The sequence below is a fragment of the Stereum hirsutum genome (assembly GCF_000264905.1).
Source record: "Stereum hirsutum FP-91666 SS1 unplaced genomic scaffold STEHIscaffold_2, whole genome shotgun sequence".
Taxonomy (NCBI): Eukaryota; Fungi; Basidiomycota; class Agaricomycetes; order Russulales; family Stereaceae; genus Stereum; species Stereum hirsutum.
Genome location: NW_006763132.1, coordinates 3,555,259 through 3,569,411, shown reverse-complemented (window position 1 = coordinate 3,569,411; position 14,153 = coordinate 3,555,259). Strand labels below are relative to the sequence as shown.

General features: G+C 51.1%; 5 protein-coding genes across 5 annotated transcripts; 3 read left to right on the top strand and 2 right to left on the bottom strand.

Annotated features, from left to right (window-relative positions):
• Positions 1 to 352: 352 nt before the first annotated feature.
• Positions 353 to 1,337, bottom strand: STEHIDRAFT_108151 (uncharacterized protein; the record flags this gene model as incomplete). Its single annotated transcript, XM_007300251.1, has 5 exons — positions 353 to 506; positions 739 to 816; positions 881 to 948; positions 1,035 to 1,075; positions 1,109 to 1,337. 5 exons carry the CDS (start codon positions 1,335 to 1,337, stop codon positions 353 to 355), a joined length of 570 nt encoding a protein of 189 aa, XP_007300313.1.
• Positions 1,338 to 2,645: 1,308 nt separating this feature from the next.
• STEHIDRAFT_144837 (NAD-P-binding protein) lies at positions 2,646 to 4,330 on the bottom strand. Its single transcript, XM_007300250.1, has 11 exons — positions 4,212 to 4,330; positions 4,088 to 4,139; positions 3,833 to 4,033; positions 3,725 to 3,776; positions 3,611 to 3,659; positions 3,442 to 3,541; positions 3,308 to 3,385; positions 3,236 to 3,248; positions 3,081 to 3,162; positions 2,881 to 2,985; positions 2,646 to 2,831 (listed from the first exon to the last, which is right to left on the bottom strand). Exons 1-11 carry the CDS (start codon positions 4,243 to 4,245, stop codon positions 2,800 to 2,802), a joined length of 798 nt encoding a protein of 265 aa, XP_007300312.1. The 5' UTR covers positions 4,246 to 4,330; the 3' UTR covers positions 2,646 to 2,799.
• Positions 4,331 to 4,493: 163 nt separating this feature from the next.
• On the top strand, positions 4,494 to 7,734 carry STEHIDRAFT_91801 (P-loop containing nucleoside triphosphate hydrolase protein; the record flags this gene model as incomplete). The annotated part of the gene is made up of 11 exons (XM_007300249.1): positions 4,494 to 4,883; positions 4,932 to 5,043; positions 5,524 to 5,710; positions 5,773 to 5,854; positions 5,906 to 5,994; positions 6,071 to 6,158; positions 6,223 to 6,397; positions 6,459 to 6,616; positions 6,688 to 7,242; positions 7,313 to 7,433; positions 7,494 to 7,734. 11 exons carry the CDS (start codon positions 4,494 to 4,496, stop codon positions 7,637 to 7,639), a joined length of 2,103 nt encoding a protein of 700 aa, XP_007300311.1. The 3' UTR covers positions 7,640 to 7,734.
• Positions 7,735 to 9,550: 1,816 nt separating this feature from the next.
• Positions 9,551 to 11,252, top strand: STEHIDRAFT_165877 (uncharacterized protein; the record flags this gene model as incomplete). Its single annotated transcript, XM_007300248.1, has 8 exons — positions 9,551 to 9,633; positions 9,706 to 9,937; positions 9,999 to 10,070; positions 10,137 to 10,220; positions 10,284 to 10,485; positions 10,551 to 10,598; positions 10,660 to 11,046; positions 11,116 to 11,252. The coding sequence occupies 8 exons, from the start codon at positions 9,551 to 9,553 to the stop codon at positions 11,250 to 11,252; spliced, it is 1,245 nt and encodes a 414-aa protein (XP_007300310.1).
• A 577-nt stretch (positions 11,253 to 11,829) lies between these two features.
• Positions 11,830 to 13,441, top strand: STEHIDRAFT_48643 (NTF2-like protein; the record flags this gene model as incomplete). The annotated part of the gene is made up of 6 exons (XM_007299223.1): positions 11,830 to 12,195; positions 12,230 to 12,667; positions 12,731 to 12,822; positions 12,885 to 12,946; positions 13,004 to 13,135; positions 13,215 to 13,441. 6 exons carry the CDS (start codon positions 11,830 to 11,832, stop codon positions 13,439 to 13,441), a joined length of 1,317 nt encoding a protein of 438 aa, XP_007299285.1.
• Between the last annotated feature and the right edge of the window lie 712 nt (positions 13,442 to 14,153).

Sequence of the window (14,153 nt, the reverse complement as noted above, 5' to 3'; positions counted from 1 at the left end):
TCGCATCGACGGTAAGTTACGTTCGGTGCCGATGAAATGTGGGTCCCCGGTTGTGAGTTCAGCTGACCACTACTTGTACGCACGCGAAATCGGCAGGGCTTGTTGCTACATAGCGCAGGGAATAAAGATGTAAGAATGGCGAGGCATGCGACTTGGAAGCGCATATAGTGTCAACATTCTTTTGGTTGATCATATGAGCTCCTCGAAACTTGAGATTTCCATCAGAATCTCAAAGTCCACAACTACACAGCCAAACATTACGGTAGGAAAGGTAGAAAAAATGACCGACTGCTGGAACAATCGCTATTACGATATCCGACGTCTAGATCCAGCTGCGTTGGTCGTTCGATGTCTAGGTGCAGAATTTCGCAGGAGCTTGTGCGGGACGAGAGGCGCTGAACCCGAAGTGGTTCAGGTTGGGGCAGAAATTCGCGGGACGGGTGGCGCTGAACTGGAAATAGTCGGCAAAGTTTTGGTACGGGATGACGCCGTCGCAGAAGCCGGTCCTGAGTTCAGAAAGTCAGCCGTAATCACAGCGCCGGATCCAGTTTTCTGTACGGGCAGAAATGAAAACAATCTTGTTCTGCACGCTCAGAACTCGTGCGGACAAAGGCGGTATGTGTTCTGTTACAGCAGAATGTAATCGTGATTCATTTCTGCGTTGGCAGAAAAGAGGATCCTTCGCTATGAATATTCGAAAGGTCGAGAGGTCGGATGGGGATGGCATGGAAGACGTACCAGGACGCCATACGGTGATAGTCAAAAATGGCGGGTTCAGGGCTGGTCGGGTATGGCCCATGGGTGACGTCGAGAGTGCTGTACAAGGCAAGGTAAGTTAAGATAGATGAAGAGAGGTGGAAATATCTGAAAAATTACTGACCCATAGTATGCGTCGATATAGTTCTGCTGAGTACTCGTCTGTCCACCCTTCGAGATAGTAACGAAGACCTATCAATGAGGTAATGGCCTTCAATCTCGTGAAACCCTCTTGTAGCTATAGAAATTCGGAGCAGTGAAGAATCTCCACTACTCACAGGCGGCGGGACCCTTTGGGAAGTCAGACTGTTGGGAGGCGCTCCGGAGAGGCCCACCTCCTGTCACAGCGCACCCAAGAAATGATCCAAGTTGGCACTCTGTCTCTCGTAGCAGATACCCGCAAATAGACAGGACTCTATAGCCCAGACGTTGTTGAGATCGTACTGAACCTGTCCAGCACATATACGGTGGAGCTGGGCGCAGGATCCGTTGTCGCCGTCTGGGCGCATGATGGAAGCACTGCTGACCAGGGTAGCAGAAGCGGTGACGAGAGAGACAATGGTGGTGATGGAGAAGCGCATCGTTGATTTGATAGCGAAAAGGGGCTGGTGAGTGACTCGATGGGAGACAAAGAAAAAGAGCACATATGCTGCCTGTATATATACGCATCCTACGATTCACCAACTGCGACTTCAAATTTTCTGGCACGGCATGTATGCAGTCCCTCCTAAGCCGAGCTATCTTCTCTTGTGTAACATAACTTTGGATTGTGACGACGCATGAATAAGCCCTGACCTAGTAGTGTACCGGTTTAAAAAATGATTGGGGAGGTCCTCGTCGCCTTAACAGATCCTCATGCCATAGACCAAGCTGTACTCGGCTCGAGGACTTATGATGATCTCGAGGGATACGAAGTCGTCTAGGAAATTCATGGTACAGTCGTCGCTCTTCATCACGTGAACGATGGGAGGAAGCGTTTCCCGGCCCCAGGAATGGCAGCCCAACGAGAGAATGTTTCACACATTTAATTACATGCGTCACTTATAAATGCGCCTGGTAGGATCTTTCGACGACTCCATACAAATAAAGATTCGGGAACAGTAGACAATACGCCCCAGAATCTGTACGGCATGTCGACGAGGGCAGTCTGTTCGGTACATAATGAAATGCTGGGAGTGCTGCTCAAGTTGGTCCGAATAACATCCGAGTTCGTTTTCATGCATTGGTGCATGATGCATCAAACGGTCCACGAAAATTGGAAGGAACAATGGTGGAAATATTGGGCGTAAGTCCGCTAGGGGGCGAAACGTGAACTATGCAAAGAAAAACCGACTCCCCTGAAGTCTACCCGAGAGCCGAGTGAACCTTACATGAAGGGCATTCATAATACCATCTTTGTTATACAATGCACACTGTGAAACCTCCCCGAGTTTCCGGAGCGTAGACTCTGCACTCAGCGTGTTTGGCGCGCGACGTTCTCGTCGGCTGGGAAATCCGGACAATATCCGAAAACATTCTCTGTGCTCATTAGAAGAGCTTTTTCTGGACGGCTGAATAGCAAATCTGCATGGTCCATGTTACAACGCTGTCCAGATATTGATCCATTGTGCAGAATCTGGGCCCCGCAACCTCTATATTGGTTCCGCGGAGTTACTGCACCAGGAACTCGAGAAATCGAACCAAACAATCAACCAAAACAGAACCTCATCACGGCTACCAGGTATGTCCAGCCAGACGTCTCCGGCTGCAATGCAATATTTGAACAAGGTGGTCAAGACGCCGAAATCACGGTCGTTGTCAGCTTCAAGTTGACCGATCCGGAGAAAGAGCGACAAACGCTGCCTGTGATAGTGGCTACAATCGCCAACGTCGCACAACGGGGCGTGATTGAACGTTACATCGACGTGCAACAATATCTCGACAGTAATACTGAGCTAGGCCCTTGTTCAACATAGGCGTGAAACGCTCCTACATGCGCGTAGAAAATAAGGATACCAAGATATTTATTCCGGGATTCTGTCCAAGAGTGGGTATTTATCAATCCTAAAGCTTTGCGTTGTGATGACTCTTGAAATCTGTACCACGCGATGAGTTCAAGTAATGAAATATCAGAGAAATGCTTACTGGGGGTGGGATATTCGCACAACACCACTTCGTCGTCTACTGCTTGGGCGAATTGACCGTACAGCTTGGACGAGGGGTCCAGAAACAGTTCGAACGCGCGGATGACTGGTGATTATGCGCAAAGACCAAATGTGACGAGTTACGATGTTGAATCACATGACTTCAGGGAGGAATAAGGAGTGTAAAAGTGGAAGACGTGCCTGTGTCTCGTGTGGTCGAAAGACCTAGTCTGCGGAGCTTGCGTTCGACTTCTGGAGGGATGAGAGGCGTGAGAGTGAAGCCCTGTAGAGCCGATGTGAGTTGAATGAATGCCAGCGAATTTAAGTGGATGGCTAAAAGATAGGATGATGCGTACCGGGCCCACAGCACTGAATGACATAAATGAGTGAATGGAGAAGGTCAACAGGAAGCGGTGGTGGAGACATACTTGACATAGATATTGTCTCTAACCGTTTGGGCTGCCGTGGCACGTACGAGTGCCAGGACGCCGGCTTTCGAGGCCGTACTACGGATTAAAGCTCGTCATTGAACATTACAGATGGTAACAGAGAATAAGCGTACTAAAGAGGATCCGTATTTAAAGGGAAGACGGATGACAGCGAGGCGGTGACGACAATTCGGCCTGGGTGGACGTCGTGGGTTCTGAAGTACCGAACGGCAGCTAGACATTCATAGGAATTGTCGTTGTGAGCGCACTATGCTGGCGTACTCGCGGCGGTATGGACTCGACCTTCGATGGTGTATATGACACCTATGAGGTTGACGTTAATGGGCGACAACTAGATATGGTATCATGAGTAAAATGTCATGGAACGCCCACAAGGGGGCTATGAGGGTCACGAACGTTAACTCCTCCCTGTTGATACGGGAAACCACGAGCGGCGACACCGGCGTTCCTAAATACCAAACCACAATGAGCGCCTTCCGGGGCGAACGATATGGGAACACTGACGGAAAGACGAAGTCCAGTCTGGCTTTCGGGTCGACTTTGGTAATCATCGAGTGAGCCCTCTCAAAGGCATCAAAGACAGCATCCCGCTTCGTCACGTCCAGCTGTAAGAAGTGGGCTATGGGAGCAGGAACGCTCTGGTTCAACCCTTTGACAAAAGTTGTACCGGCATTGGCGTTAATGTCGGCGCAGACCACGACAGCGCTGGTGGACATTGGTTAGCTGGGTGAATGTACGGAATGCCAATGAAAAACTAACCCGTTGGCGGTGAGATGCTCTGTGAGATACTTTCCGATGCCAGATGCGCCACCTGCAGAATGAAGGAGTAGATGAGCTGTCGTGTCTCAAAGTATTCTGCCATAGTCCGTATAGGATAACCTGCCTGTTATGAAGGCAGTCTTTCCAGAATACTTCATCCTAAGCTATAAAAAGGAGGTAGAAGTATAGGACAGAGTTGACAGCCGCCTACAGCATGTAAAGCCTGGGAGTGCAGCGAGCTTTCACTTCGTCGAGCAAGCACCGCCATAATTGATGGTGGCAATCAGAAGGAGTTGCTGGCGTGCCGGTTTGGTTGCCGGGAAGCGGGCTCCGGCAATCTCCGAGAGGGGTAGATGCTCGAGCTCTATCAGATAAGATAATGTTGCACACTCTCCCGCTGACGGCCATGTTCAGCGCTTTGAGGACGGCCTCAGCCAGGTCGCTCCCTCATCCTAGGCATCCTCTCGCTTTCAATATTCGACCGCATAGACCTATTATATTCTGTAGAAGATATCAGAATCTTGCCCAGAATCAGCAGGATCCAAAGTCTCCTCAATCCAAGGCTCAACCTCCCGCTCCCACCACCACGTCCACGCCCAGTCCTTCACCGACATCGTCAGCCTCACCAAGGGATCGACAGGACCTTACAGCAAATGAGACTCAGATATCTGCAGGAGAGCAACGAAAGCGAGACTGGTCTATCATTAGAAAACTCGCAGTTAACGTCTGGCCGAAGGATGACTGGGGCACACGAGGGCGTGTACTGCTCGGTGTTGGACTGCTTGTAGCCGGGAAGGTATGTTCTCACGTACGTGTCGGTATACTCAGTTGTAACGATTTTTAGGTGCTGAATGTGCAAGTCCCGTTCTTCTTCAAACAAATCATCGACGTCCTCAACATTCCCATATCATCCGACTCTGCAGTATGGGTCGTGTGCGGGTCTGTCGTTCTTGCGTGTACGTCGTCCGGTTTGCCCCTTGTTCTGCAGGATATTCTTGGACCACCGCAAGAAGGGTATCAATCGCACCATCGCTTGAGCTGCCGCTCCATCGCTTGCGTTGCTGTTCCCTGCGATTGAACATACGGATGGCGTGCTCCGCGCCACACTGCACAAGCCTCTGTGGCACTCGTCGCGCAGGTACTCTTGAGCTTTTGAGGTATTGGTTGCACCAATATTTGCTCCTTTATGAGATTCACACGCCTGTCACTCCTCTCACAACGATATTATACCATGGAAATATCATCCGGAACATGCAATCGTTTGCCGAAGGACGCGTAGCACTTTCAGCGCTTGTGGCACGCCGCACGACCCCATCCGTGTTTCATGGCCAGGTCATCTTTTACATTTTAGGAGAGAGATGAACGAGCCCTAATCTACAAACCCTATGACACTGTGCATGTGAGGTGTTCTGACCCCTTCCTTTGCGTGAATACAGATGGAGGCGCTCGCATCGGTGCCACACTCTTTGGCGAACTCCTCAATGCCGTCTTCGCCAACGTAGGCCAACGCGCCGTTCGCAAAGTCGCTCGACAGACATTTGAGCACCTTCTCAACCTCGACCTTCGTTTCCATCTATCTCGGCAGACGGGTGGTCTGACCAGGGCTATTGATCGAGGAACGAAGTAAGTCTGTATTCCAATCGCCGTTAGGACAGAGCATGTAACTGACATATAGTACGCGTCAGAGGCATCACATTCATTCTGCAGGCCATTTTATTCCGTGTGGTTCCCACTGCACTGGAAATCTCTCTTGTTTGTGGCATTTTGGTACGTTAGGGCGATGAAGTGCCCTTTCCAGATGTTGATCTATTTCCGTAGACGTACAAATTCGGATGGGACTACGCAGCGATTACTCTCGGCACAATGGCAGCGTACACTTGGTTCACCGTAAAGACTACTTCATGGCGGTATGTCTTTCCATTACACTGGCCGCTTTCCGATCTCGCAGACTGAAAGCTACATGTGGCGTGTCATGGAATATAGGACGCAGTTTCGAAGAGATGCAAACGTCGCGGATAACAAGGCCGCAACCGTTGCTGTAGACTCGTTGATGAATTACGAGGCTGTCAAAGTAAGTCTCGTACATTTTTCATTCACATAACTATTCTGAGTCTTTCGCGTGTAATGTTGAATAGCACTTCGGGAACGAAGCCTACGAAGTCAAACAGTACGACCGGCATCTGAAGACATACGAAAAGGCGTCCATTAAGATTGCGACATCACTGGCGCTCCTCAACTCTGGCCAGAATATCATCTTCTCGACGGCCTTGACGGGCATAATGTTCTTAGCTGCACAAGGGGTTATCAATGGTAAGACCCCCTCGCTCAACTGTGCTCTAACGTGACAACTGAAGTGACGCGCGTTCCAAAGGCTCGATGACCGTTGGAGACCTCGTCATGGTCAATCAGCTTGTCTTCCAGCTATCAATGCCACTCAACTTCCTAGGGACGATTTATCGCGAGATCAGACAGAGCCTGCTCGATATGGAGGTTCTGTACAGCTTACAAGATCAGCACGAACCACCGAAGGTTTGCATCTCCCTCCAATCTTCAATCTTTCTTAAGACCGCCTCACATTTTACAATTACGCTCGAATACAGGACCTTCCAACCGCCAAACCTCTCTCCCTCACCGGTGGATCCATAACCTTCGACAACGTCGCCTTCGCTTACAACCCCACCCGTCCCATCTTCCGCTCACTCTCCTTCACTATCCCCGCCGGTTCCAAAACCGCGATCGTCGGTCCATCCGGCTGTGGCAAATCCACTGTCTTCCGCCTTCTCTTCCGGTTCTACACGCCGCAATCCGGCCGGATCCTCATCGACGGCCAGGACATCATGCAGTGTCAGCTCGAGAGCGTGAGGAAGCACATCGGGGTCGTGCCACAGGATACGCCACTCTTCCACGAAGACGTGATGCATAACGTGAAGTATGGGAGATTGGGGTATGCGGCTGGGCAGGTGGAAGCGAGCGATGATGAGGTTATGGAGGCTTGTAAGAAGGCGAGGGTACATGAGAGCGTGATGAGGTTGCCGAATGGCTATCAGACAACGGTGGGGGAGAGGGGCGCGATGTTGAGTGGAGGGGAAAAACAGAGGTTGGCGGTGGCGAGGGTGTTGTTGAAGGACCCCCCGATCTTGTTCTTTGATGAGGCGGTGAGTTTCCATCTAGTTCCCTAGGGCATTGGGATTGGCGTGCTGACGAGCTGGTGTGGCGGTGGCGCAGACTTCGGCATTGGACGCGCATACCGAGGCTGAACTGATGCGGAACATTAATTCGATGCTCGCTGATAAGTCTCGGACTAGCATATTCATAGCCCATAGATTGCGGACTGTTGTCGAATCTGGTACGTGTACTCTTCTCGAACCATACGGTTGCCTGAGGACTCATCATCACTGCTTTACAGACTTGATCATCGTGCTCAAGGACGGCGAGGTCTTCGAGCGCGGGACGCACGAAGAGCTGATGAGGATGCGTGGGCTGTATTGGTCGATGTGGCAGGAGCAGGCTGCAGATATTTTCCAGGACGAATCCCCGGAACCGACTGCTTGAGCCCTCTCACTTGGGGAGACATCCCTAATCGGACAATAGCGGTCTCGCTTGTATGTATTTTTGAGCGTTGTATGCCCGAGAGCGTTGCTTTTGCCTCGGATCTGCGTAATTGTGAGCTGGCGCTATCATGAAGGTAGGGATGGTTTCAACACGGGAACACAACTTATCTCGCTGGCGTTGTGGGTATTGGCTCTGTTTTGGGTGGCCTCTCGGTGCGTCTTCTCTTTCTATAATTGTAAGACACATTATTGACCTGCAGGTCCAGTAAGTGATGTCTAATTTATAGAGTGCATCCCTCGGCAGATATCCTACGACGGTACGTTCTTCTGTTCTTGGGAATAAATATTGCTGACTCCTATGAGCATTCGTAGCTTTATATGGTGGCCCTGTCAGCCGATTTCCCTACGAAGGCGTCATGCTCACAGTATCATCGAGCGGAAATATTCGCTCAAAGCTTGCTACTTTGCAGTCGACTGGACTGATGCCCACCGGCCATCGCTTGCACTCCATGCTTACAGACAGAGCACTCGATCTAAGTTACATACCCCTCTAGACTGGTCGTTCTGTCTTTGTTTGCACTTTCCTCTCGGTCTTCCTCCTTGACAGATATACTTTGACAAACCGTCTCCTCAAGTGCATCCGGTGCAACGACCAGCCAAATGCAGGCAACCACTTCTGTTCCTGAAGGCATAATGAAATAAGGTACCCGATGCGCCACTAACAGCCGGCGGTTGGTGCTCGTCCTCCGGATCAACTTCAAGTTGACAACGACCCTGGTGCCTTGACAACCATGATCATTGACGGTCGTCGTCGACGGACTGGGGAGGAGGAGAGAATGTTGACAAGGTCCTTTTCGTATCTTTTGTTGGCTTTTTCAAGCTCATACTGATTTCTCTCCCTTCTCGTTCCTAGCATGAACTTGGGTAAAGCAGATGCTGAGACATCGATTCTATACTGCTGGCCCTCGTCCCTTCAACCTCCGAGCCGAGTAAGCAGTACGGCTCTTGGCAGACCATGTTCAATAATTCTCCGGCTATGTTTTCTCTCGGCATGAAACCGCAGGACCACTGTCACCAAACTGTCACGTGTATCCTGACATTTTGCTGACATCCATAGTGATGATCGTATCCAAAGGGAGGCTTTTGTGTTTTGCACAATTGACGCATCATCACCTCCATACGCATGCCACATGCTCGATTTGAGGCTTCTTTGCTGCGGCACATTTCTAAGAAACTTGCTGCGCTTACTAGACTCATCTCAGTGACTCTGTCAATAGTCGTGTATTCGGACGCCCACACCTGCGACCTAACGGCTGGAAGGTCTACAGCGAACAGACATTGCTTTGGACTGCATACGAAAAGATAACTTTCACCGTCATTATCCGACTGGAGAACTCTGGTTCATCGCGTTGGCCGCAATATTGGCTCGTCATCATCGATGGGCTGGACCCACCACATCACTCTCCGTCAGACTGCTCGGTGCCTTTCATCAAGATCTCCGCCTTCGCTAAGAGGGTTTGGTCTGGATGTCGTTAGGAACTCAACCGGCCCAGCAAACATGATGAAGCAAGAACCGGTCGACGGTCGCATGAACGGCAACTCATCGGAATAAATCGCAGCATGATGCCAAGAATCAGCCCATCGCGGAAGGTCCTGAGAGGGTATATAAAGACCTCCCGAACACGGTATGTTTTCCCCTCACCAGCTTGCTTGTTCTCGTTCTCTTTCATCTCTTCTCTAGTATCCGAATCGCTAGCCGACTTGCCAGTCGAGTCCCTCCTTTCTTTTCCTCATTACATTCTTTTTTCTGTGCTCCTTGCACGCGTCGCCGCCAACGTACTAGCTACGCCACCCTCCACTATCCACACTACCTTCAATTTTATTGCACTCCAACTTTTTGACAACATCAACGATGGTTTTCTCTATCAAATCTGCAGCTCAGGCTAGCGCTATCCTCGCTTTCGCAAAACTTGTAGCGGGACACGGCTACGTCCAGTACGTTTCTCCCTTCTCGGAATGTCATGTGACGTTCTTACTCATGCTTACCCCTTGTACTCTTGCGTTCAGGGAACTCAACATCGGTGGTACAGAGTACTCCGGCTACCTTCCTTACAACGACCCATACACCACCCCCACACCCACCCGTATAGTCCGGTCCTTCGACGGAAACGGTCCTATCGCTGATTTCACCACTGGCGATATTACTTGCAATGACGGTGGCGACACGGCTGCTGGGGCCAGTGCCACTGTAGCCGCTGGTGACTCTGTCGACTTCTTCTGGACTGCATGGCCCGATTCCGTAAGTTACCCTGCCCTTGCCTCATGCGAACGAAGACTAAGTACAACCTTCAATCATTTAGCACAAAGGTCCCACCATGACTTACATGGCCAAGTGTGACACCGATGATTGTTCGACGTTCTCAGGCCAAGACGTATGTTCATGCTTCCATCTTATACGTATCGTGATTCGTTCTAATTCGCTCCTCGTAATTCGACAGGGTGATGTCTGGTTCAAGATCGACCACGCCGGTCTTGACGCCGATCTCACTACGTGGGCTTCAGATGACCTCATTGCGAACAACGTATGTTCCAATCCTCATTCAACCAGTCTCCACCCTTCTGATCTCAGAACCCGAATGCCACAGAACTCCTGGACCGTCACCGTCCCTTCTGACATCGCATCCGGTGGCTACCTCCTCCGCCACGAGCTTCTCGCCCTTCACTCCGCCGGCACCGCCCTCGGTGCTCAGTTCTACCCAATGTGTGCCCAGGTTGTCGTCACCGGTGGTGGATCCGCTTCGCCTTCGGGCGTGGCGCTTCCCGGCGCGTATGCGACTAACGACCCCGGTATGTTCTGTTTGCTTGATCTCTGCGTACCAGGGTCTAGCCACTCACTGACGCAATTACTTCAGGTATCTTGATTGATATCTACCAGAGCTTGACCACGTACGCTATCCCTGGTACGTTCTCCTTCGCTGTCGACTACCCTATCGGTGCAAAGCTGATGCTTCGGTGGATAAGGTCCCACCGTGTACACCGCTGGTGGTTCCACCGGTAGCGCTACCTCTGCTGCTACCTCTGCTGCCGCCACCTCCGCCGCCGCAAGCTCTTCTGCAGCTACCAATGCGGCCTCATCCGCTGCCGCCTCGTCCTCCGCCGCTGCTGGCTTTTCATCTTCCAGCACCACCTCGACTGCATCGTCCACTGCGACTGCTGTCTCCTCATCTGGCTTCGTGACGAGCACGACGGCTGCGGCATCGTCGACTGCCGCCGTTACAAGCTCAAGTAGCGCTGCCGCACTGTCCTCGTCGACGGCTGCTGGTACGACGTCTGCGGCTGCTACTACGACCAGCTCCGCGTCGTCATCGACTAGCACTGGCATCGTTAATGCGAACACTTGCATGAATGGTACGTCCTTTTCTTGACTACTCAGTAGCGAACGGTACATGAGTACTGATATACAAACATTATTCTCAGAGTACAACTCGTGCATCGCTGCTTCGCAACCCGACCCCGATTGGACAGGTTGCGGATCGACAAAGGATACGTGCATGGAGGGCGCTGTTTACGAGCGCGTCAAGCGGAGTGGGAGGTTCGGTCGTGTTCTGGCTTGAGAGTATGACTGATATGTTTCCCTCTTCTTTCGTTCCCCTGTCGTCAACCTCCTCCCTTCTTTAAGTTGAAGTCAACATACACAGAGTGTATTGTTTTTTATGTATAGGGTCTTTGAATAGACCCTCCTGCGACTGGCAAATAGCATTCGGCCTCACTTTTCGTGTTGTGTGATTGTAACTTGCATCATGGCCAAATCATGGCTGGAGCGAACAAGATGTCGACTGTTGTCGTTGGCCTAAATCGGTACCACAGACATCCACAGTGACTGTAATGACCTGCTTTCCAGAGTGACCCAGACTGCCTCTAGCTTCAAAGCTTTCTAACGCATTACATACCGAAAGGCAATCAGGGATGTGCTCAAAGAAAAGAGGGAAAAATCGGTTTTATTGTCGGGAATATCCGAGGTCCGAACCGTAGAACGGAAGGAGCACTTACGTCGGCTGTCTTTGCTCTCCATCTCCCACCGACTGGCCTCCTATGGTACGTTCGATAAATAGATAGGTTGCTCCTTCGCCATCATCTTCCATCCAAAGCTTTTGGCAGTATTTTTGACTCGTACTGAAATCTCTAAACGATATGGCAGCTCCTACGTTCTATGACCCTACTTCGCCCGACGAGCAGCCCGTTCCACTCCCCTCTGCGCCGCTCCAGATTATCTCCGAGTCACCGTCCATAGTTCTTCAACCTCCACTCACTCGACGAGGAACTGGACCGGGTCTCATCATTACTCTACCTCCTTCTCTTTCTCTTCAGCCGAATCCGAAGGGAAAGCCGCTTGATCCAGAGCCTGTTCAGAAATGGGCCGAGGAAGGATTCGCCGTCGTGGGTATCACTGCGACAGAAACCGAACTGGAAGCTGCTTTGGTGAAAGCGTTGGATGCTTTGGAAGGATTGGAGGAGGTAGACATCAAGGATAAAGTTGCTGTTCTTGGTACGTCAATCGTAGTCGGCCATCATTTTTCGTGTATCGGGACAGACTTTTTTTTTCGCTGCAGTCCATGAGGAACGCCACTTCTCTGCGATCTCGTCAATCGTATCCAAGAACCCCAAACTCGTCTGCGTCGCAGCCTACATCTCTTCGGGATCCAATCTATCAGCTACATCCACCTCAATCCCCACGCTCTTTCATATCTCCTCCCCTGACGCCGAGGCGCCTCCATTCGATGACATATCCGCCAAGGTCGTCTCAGCCACGCAAACCGCCACATATCCATCGACATCCTCTCCCTTCTTCGTCCTTCCGAACTCTTCCTCCTACGATCCCGGAAATGCATCGCTCGCGCACACTACAACCCTTGTATTCTTCCGCAAACATCTGGGTGGCCCGAATTTCGATATCGCCGCGATCTGGGAGGAACATACCTACTTCGAGTTTGCCGCGAGGACTGTGGCGAGAACTATGGGGACAATGGTGGTACGCACTGACTTGTCTCATGTGGTCTGTTCACGCTCGCTGAATTGTGTTTGATTGGTGAAGGCTGAGCCGTATGTCAATCATGTACCAACTATGACTGGTGGGATCGGCCGCAAGGCTCTTTCGGAATTCTACCGAGACCACTTCATCTTTGCGTACGTTCTCGTTGGTTCTCAATGCTTACCTTCCTCGCACTGACTGCCGATCTCGTGCTCAGTAACCCAGCCGACACACGTATGCAAACCGTATCACGAACGGTAGGACCTGATCGCGTCGTTGGTTCGTTACTTCTGCTGCCCTTCTGTTTCCGTATCCGTACTGACAACACTTCCTCAGACGAATTCATACTCAGGATGACACATGACCGTACGGTCGACTGGCTGCTGCCTAAGGTCCCGCCAACGGGCAAGAAGATCGCAGTACCCATGCTCGGTGTCATCAATGTCCGAGGCGATCGTCTCTACCATGGTGCTTTTTTCTCATTATTGACCCCTCTACCGCTTCCTCCGTTCTCTGGGATCTGTATGCTCATATCATTGGTATATAGAGCATATCTGGTGGGACCAATCCACCGTCCTCCTCCAAATCGGCGTAATCCCCGCACACGTCCCTTGGCCCCTCTCCGACTCTTCGTTAGTAGGACCTACACCGGAAGGCAAGAAGCTGAAGTTGCCGATCTCTGAGGGCGATAGTAGCGCGAGGTTGTTGATCGACGAGACGGGTGGGGTAAGTAATGAAATGTTTGAGGAAGGTTGGGGAGTCACGGATGCCTGATTGACGAGGACGTAGCGGCACAGAGGTAATAGCGGTATGGTTTGGAGTATAGATTTATCGTGTATTTTGCCATTTTATGATCAGTCTTTCATGCATAATGTTGACCCGCAGAGAAAAGAGGATCACTGAGAGACGAGTACCGATTTCCTTTCATAGAACTACCACACGGGGAACATCAACATCAATCTGAACGCTCATTCCAGAGGGCTTCCAAAAATGTAAGCATCGCTCGAGTCAAGTAGGAACCTCAATCTGAGAAGGACACGGACACGGCCGGCTCGTCAGCGAGGTACGACGAACTAGGGACAACTATAGACTGGTTTCAGGACTCCACGTACCTTCGCCACAGCTCTATCCACTGCCAATGCAAACTTTTCGCTGAACTTGCGGACCTCCTCCTTCGCCCTCATTCTGCAATCCATGTTGTTACAGGCTAGCGCTATCCTGAAGGTTTCGTCCAAGCGGTGCTGATCCTTCACAGTCAAGCTACAAGGCGTGATCGTTAAAAGCGGACCGGTCTTCTTCACGAACTCGAACAGCCATTTCGGACCATTCAAGTGAAACATGTTCCCCCAATTTTCGTGTTTGGCATCCGGAGAAGGTGACGACGTTGATGGACAGTTGACACTGACATTACAAGTATTGCAAGAATCGTATTGCGGTATGTCCGTCATCCAGGTCCAGTCCTCAAGGGCCACTTTTGGAGCAGTTA

What these genes read in the sequence shown, in the direction of transcription:
- STEHIDRAFT_144837 (XM_007300250.1), bottom strand. Translation starts at nt 4,245, where the DNA reads ATGAAGTATTCTGGAAAGACTGCCTTCATAACAG. An exon ending in GAGCATCTCACCGCCAACGG is followed by an intron (nt 4,034 to 4,087) that starts GTTAGTTTTTCA and finishes AATGTCCACCAG; the next exon opens with CGCTGTCGTGGTCTGCGCCG. An exon ending in AGACTGGACTTCGTCTTTCC is followed by an intron (nt 3,777 to 3,832) that starts GTCAGTGTTCCC and finishes TTTGGTATTTAG; the next exon opens with GAACGCCGGTGTCGCCGCTC.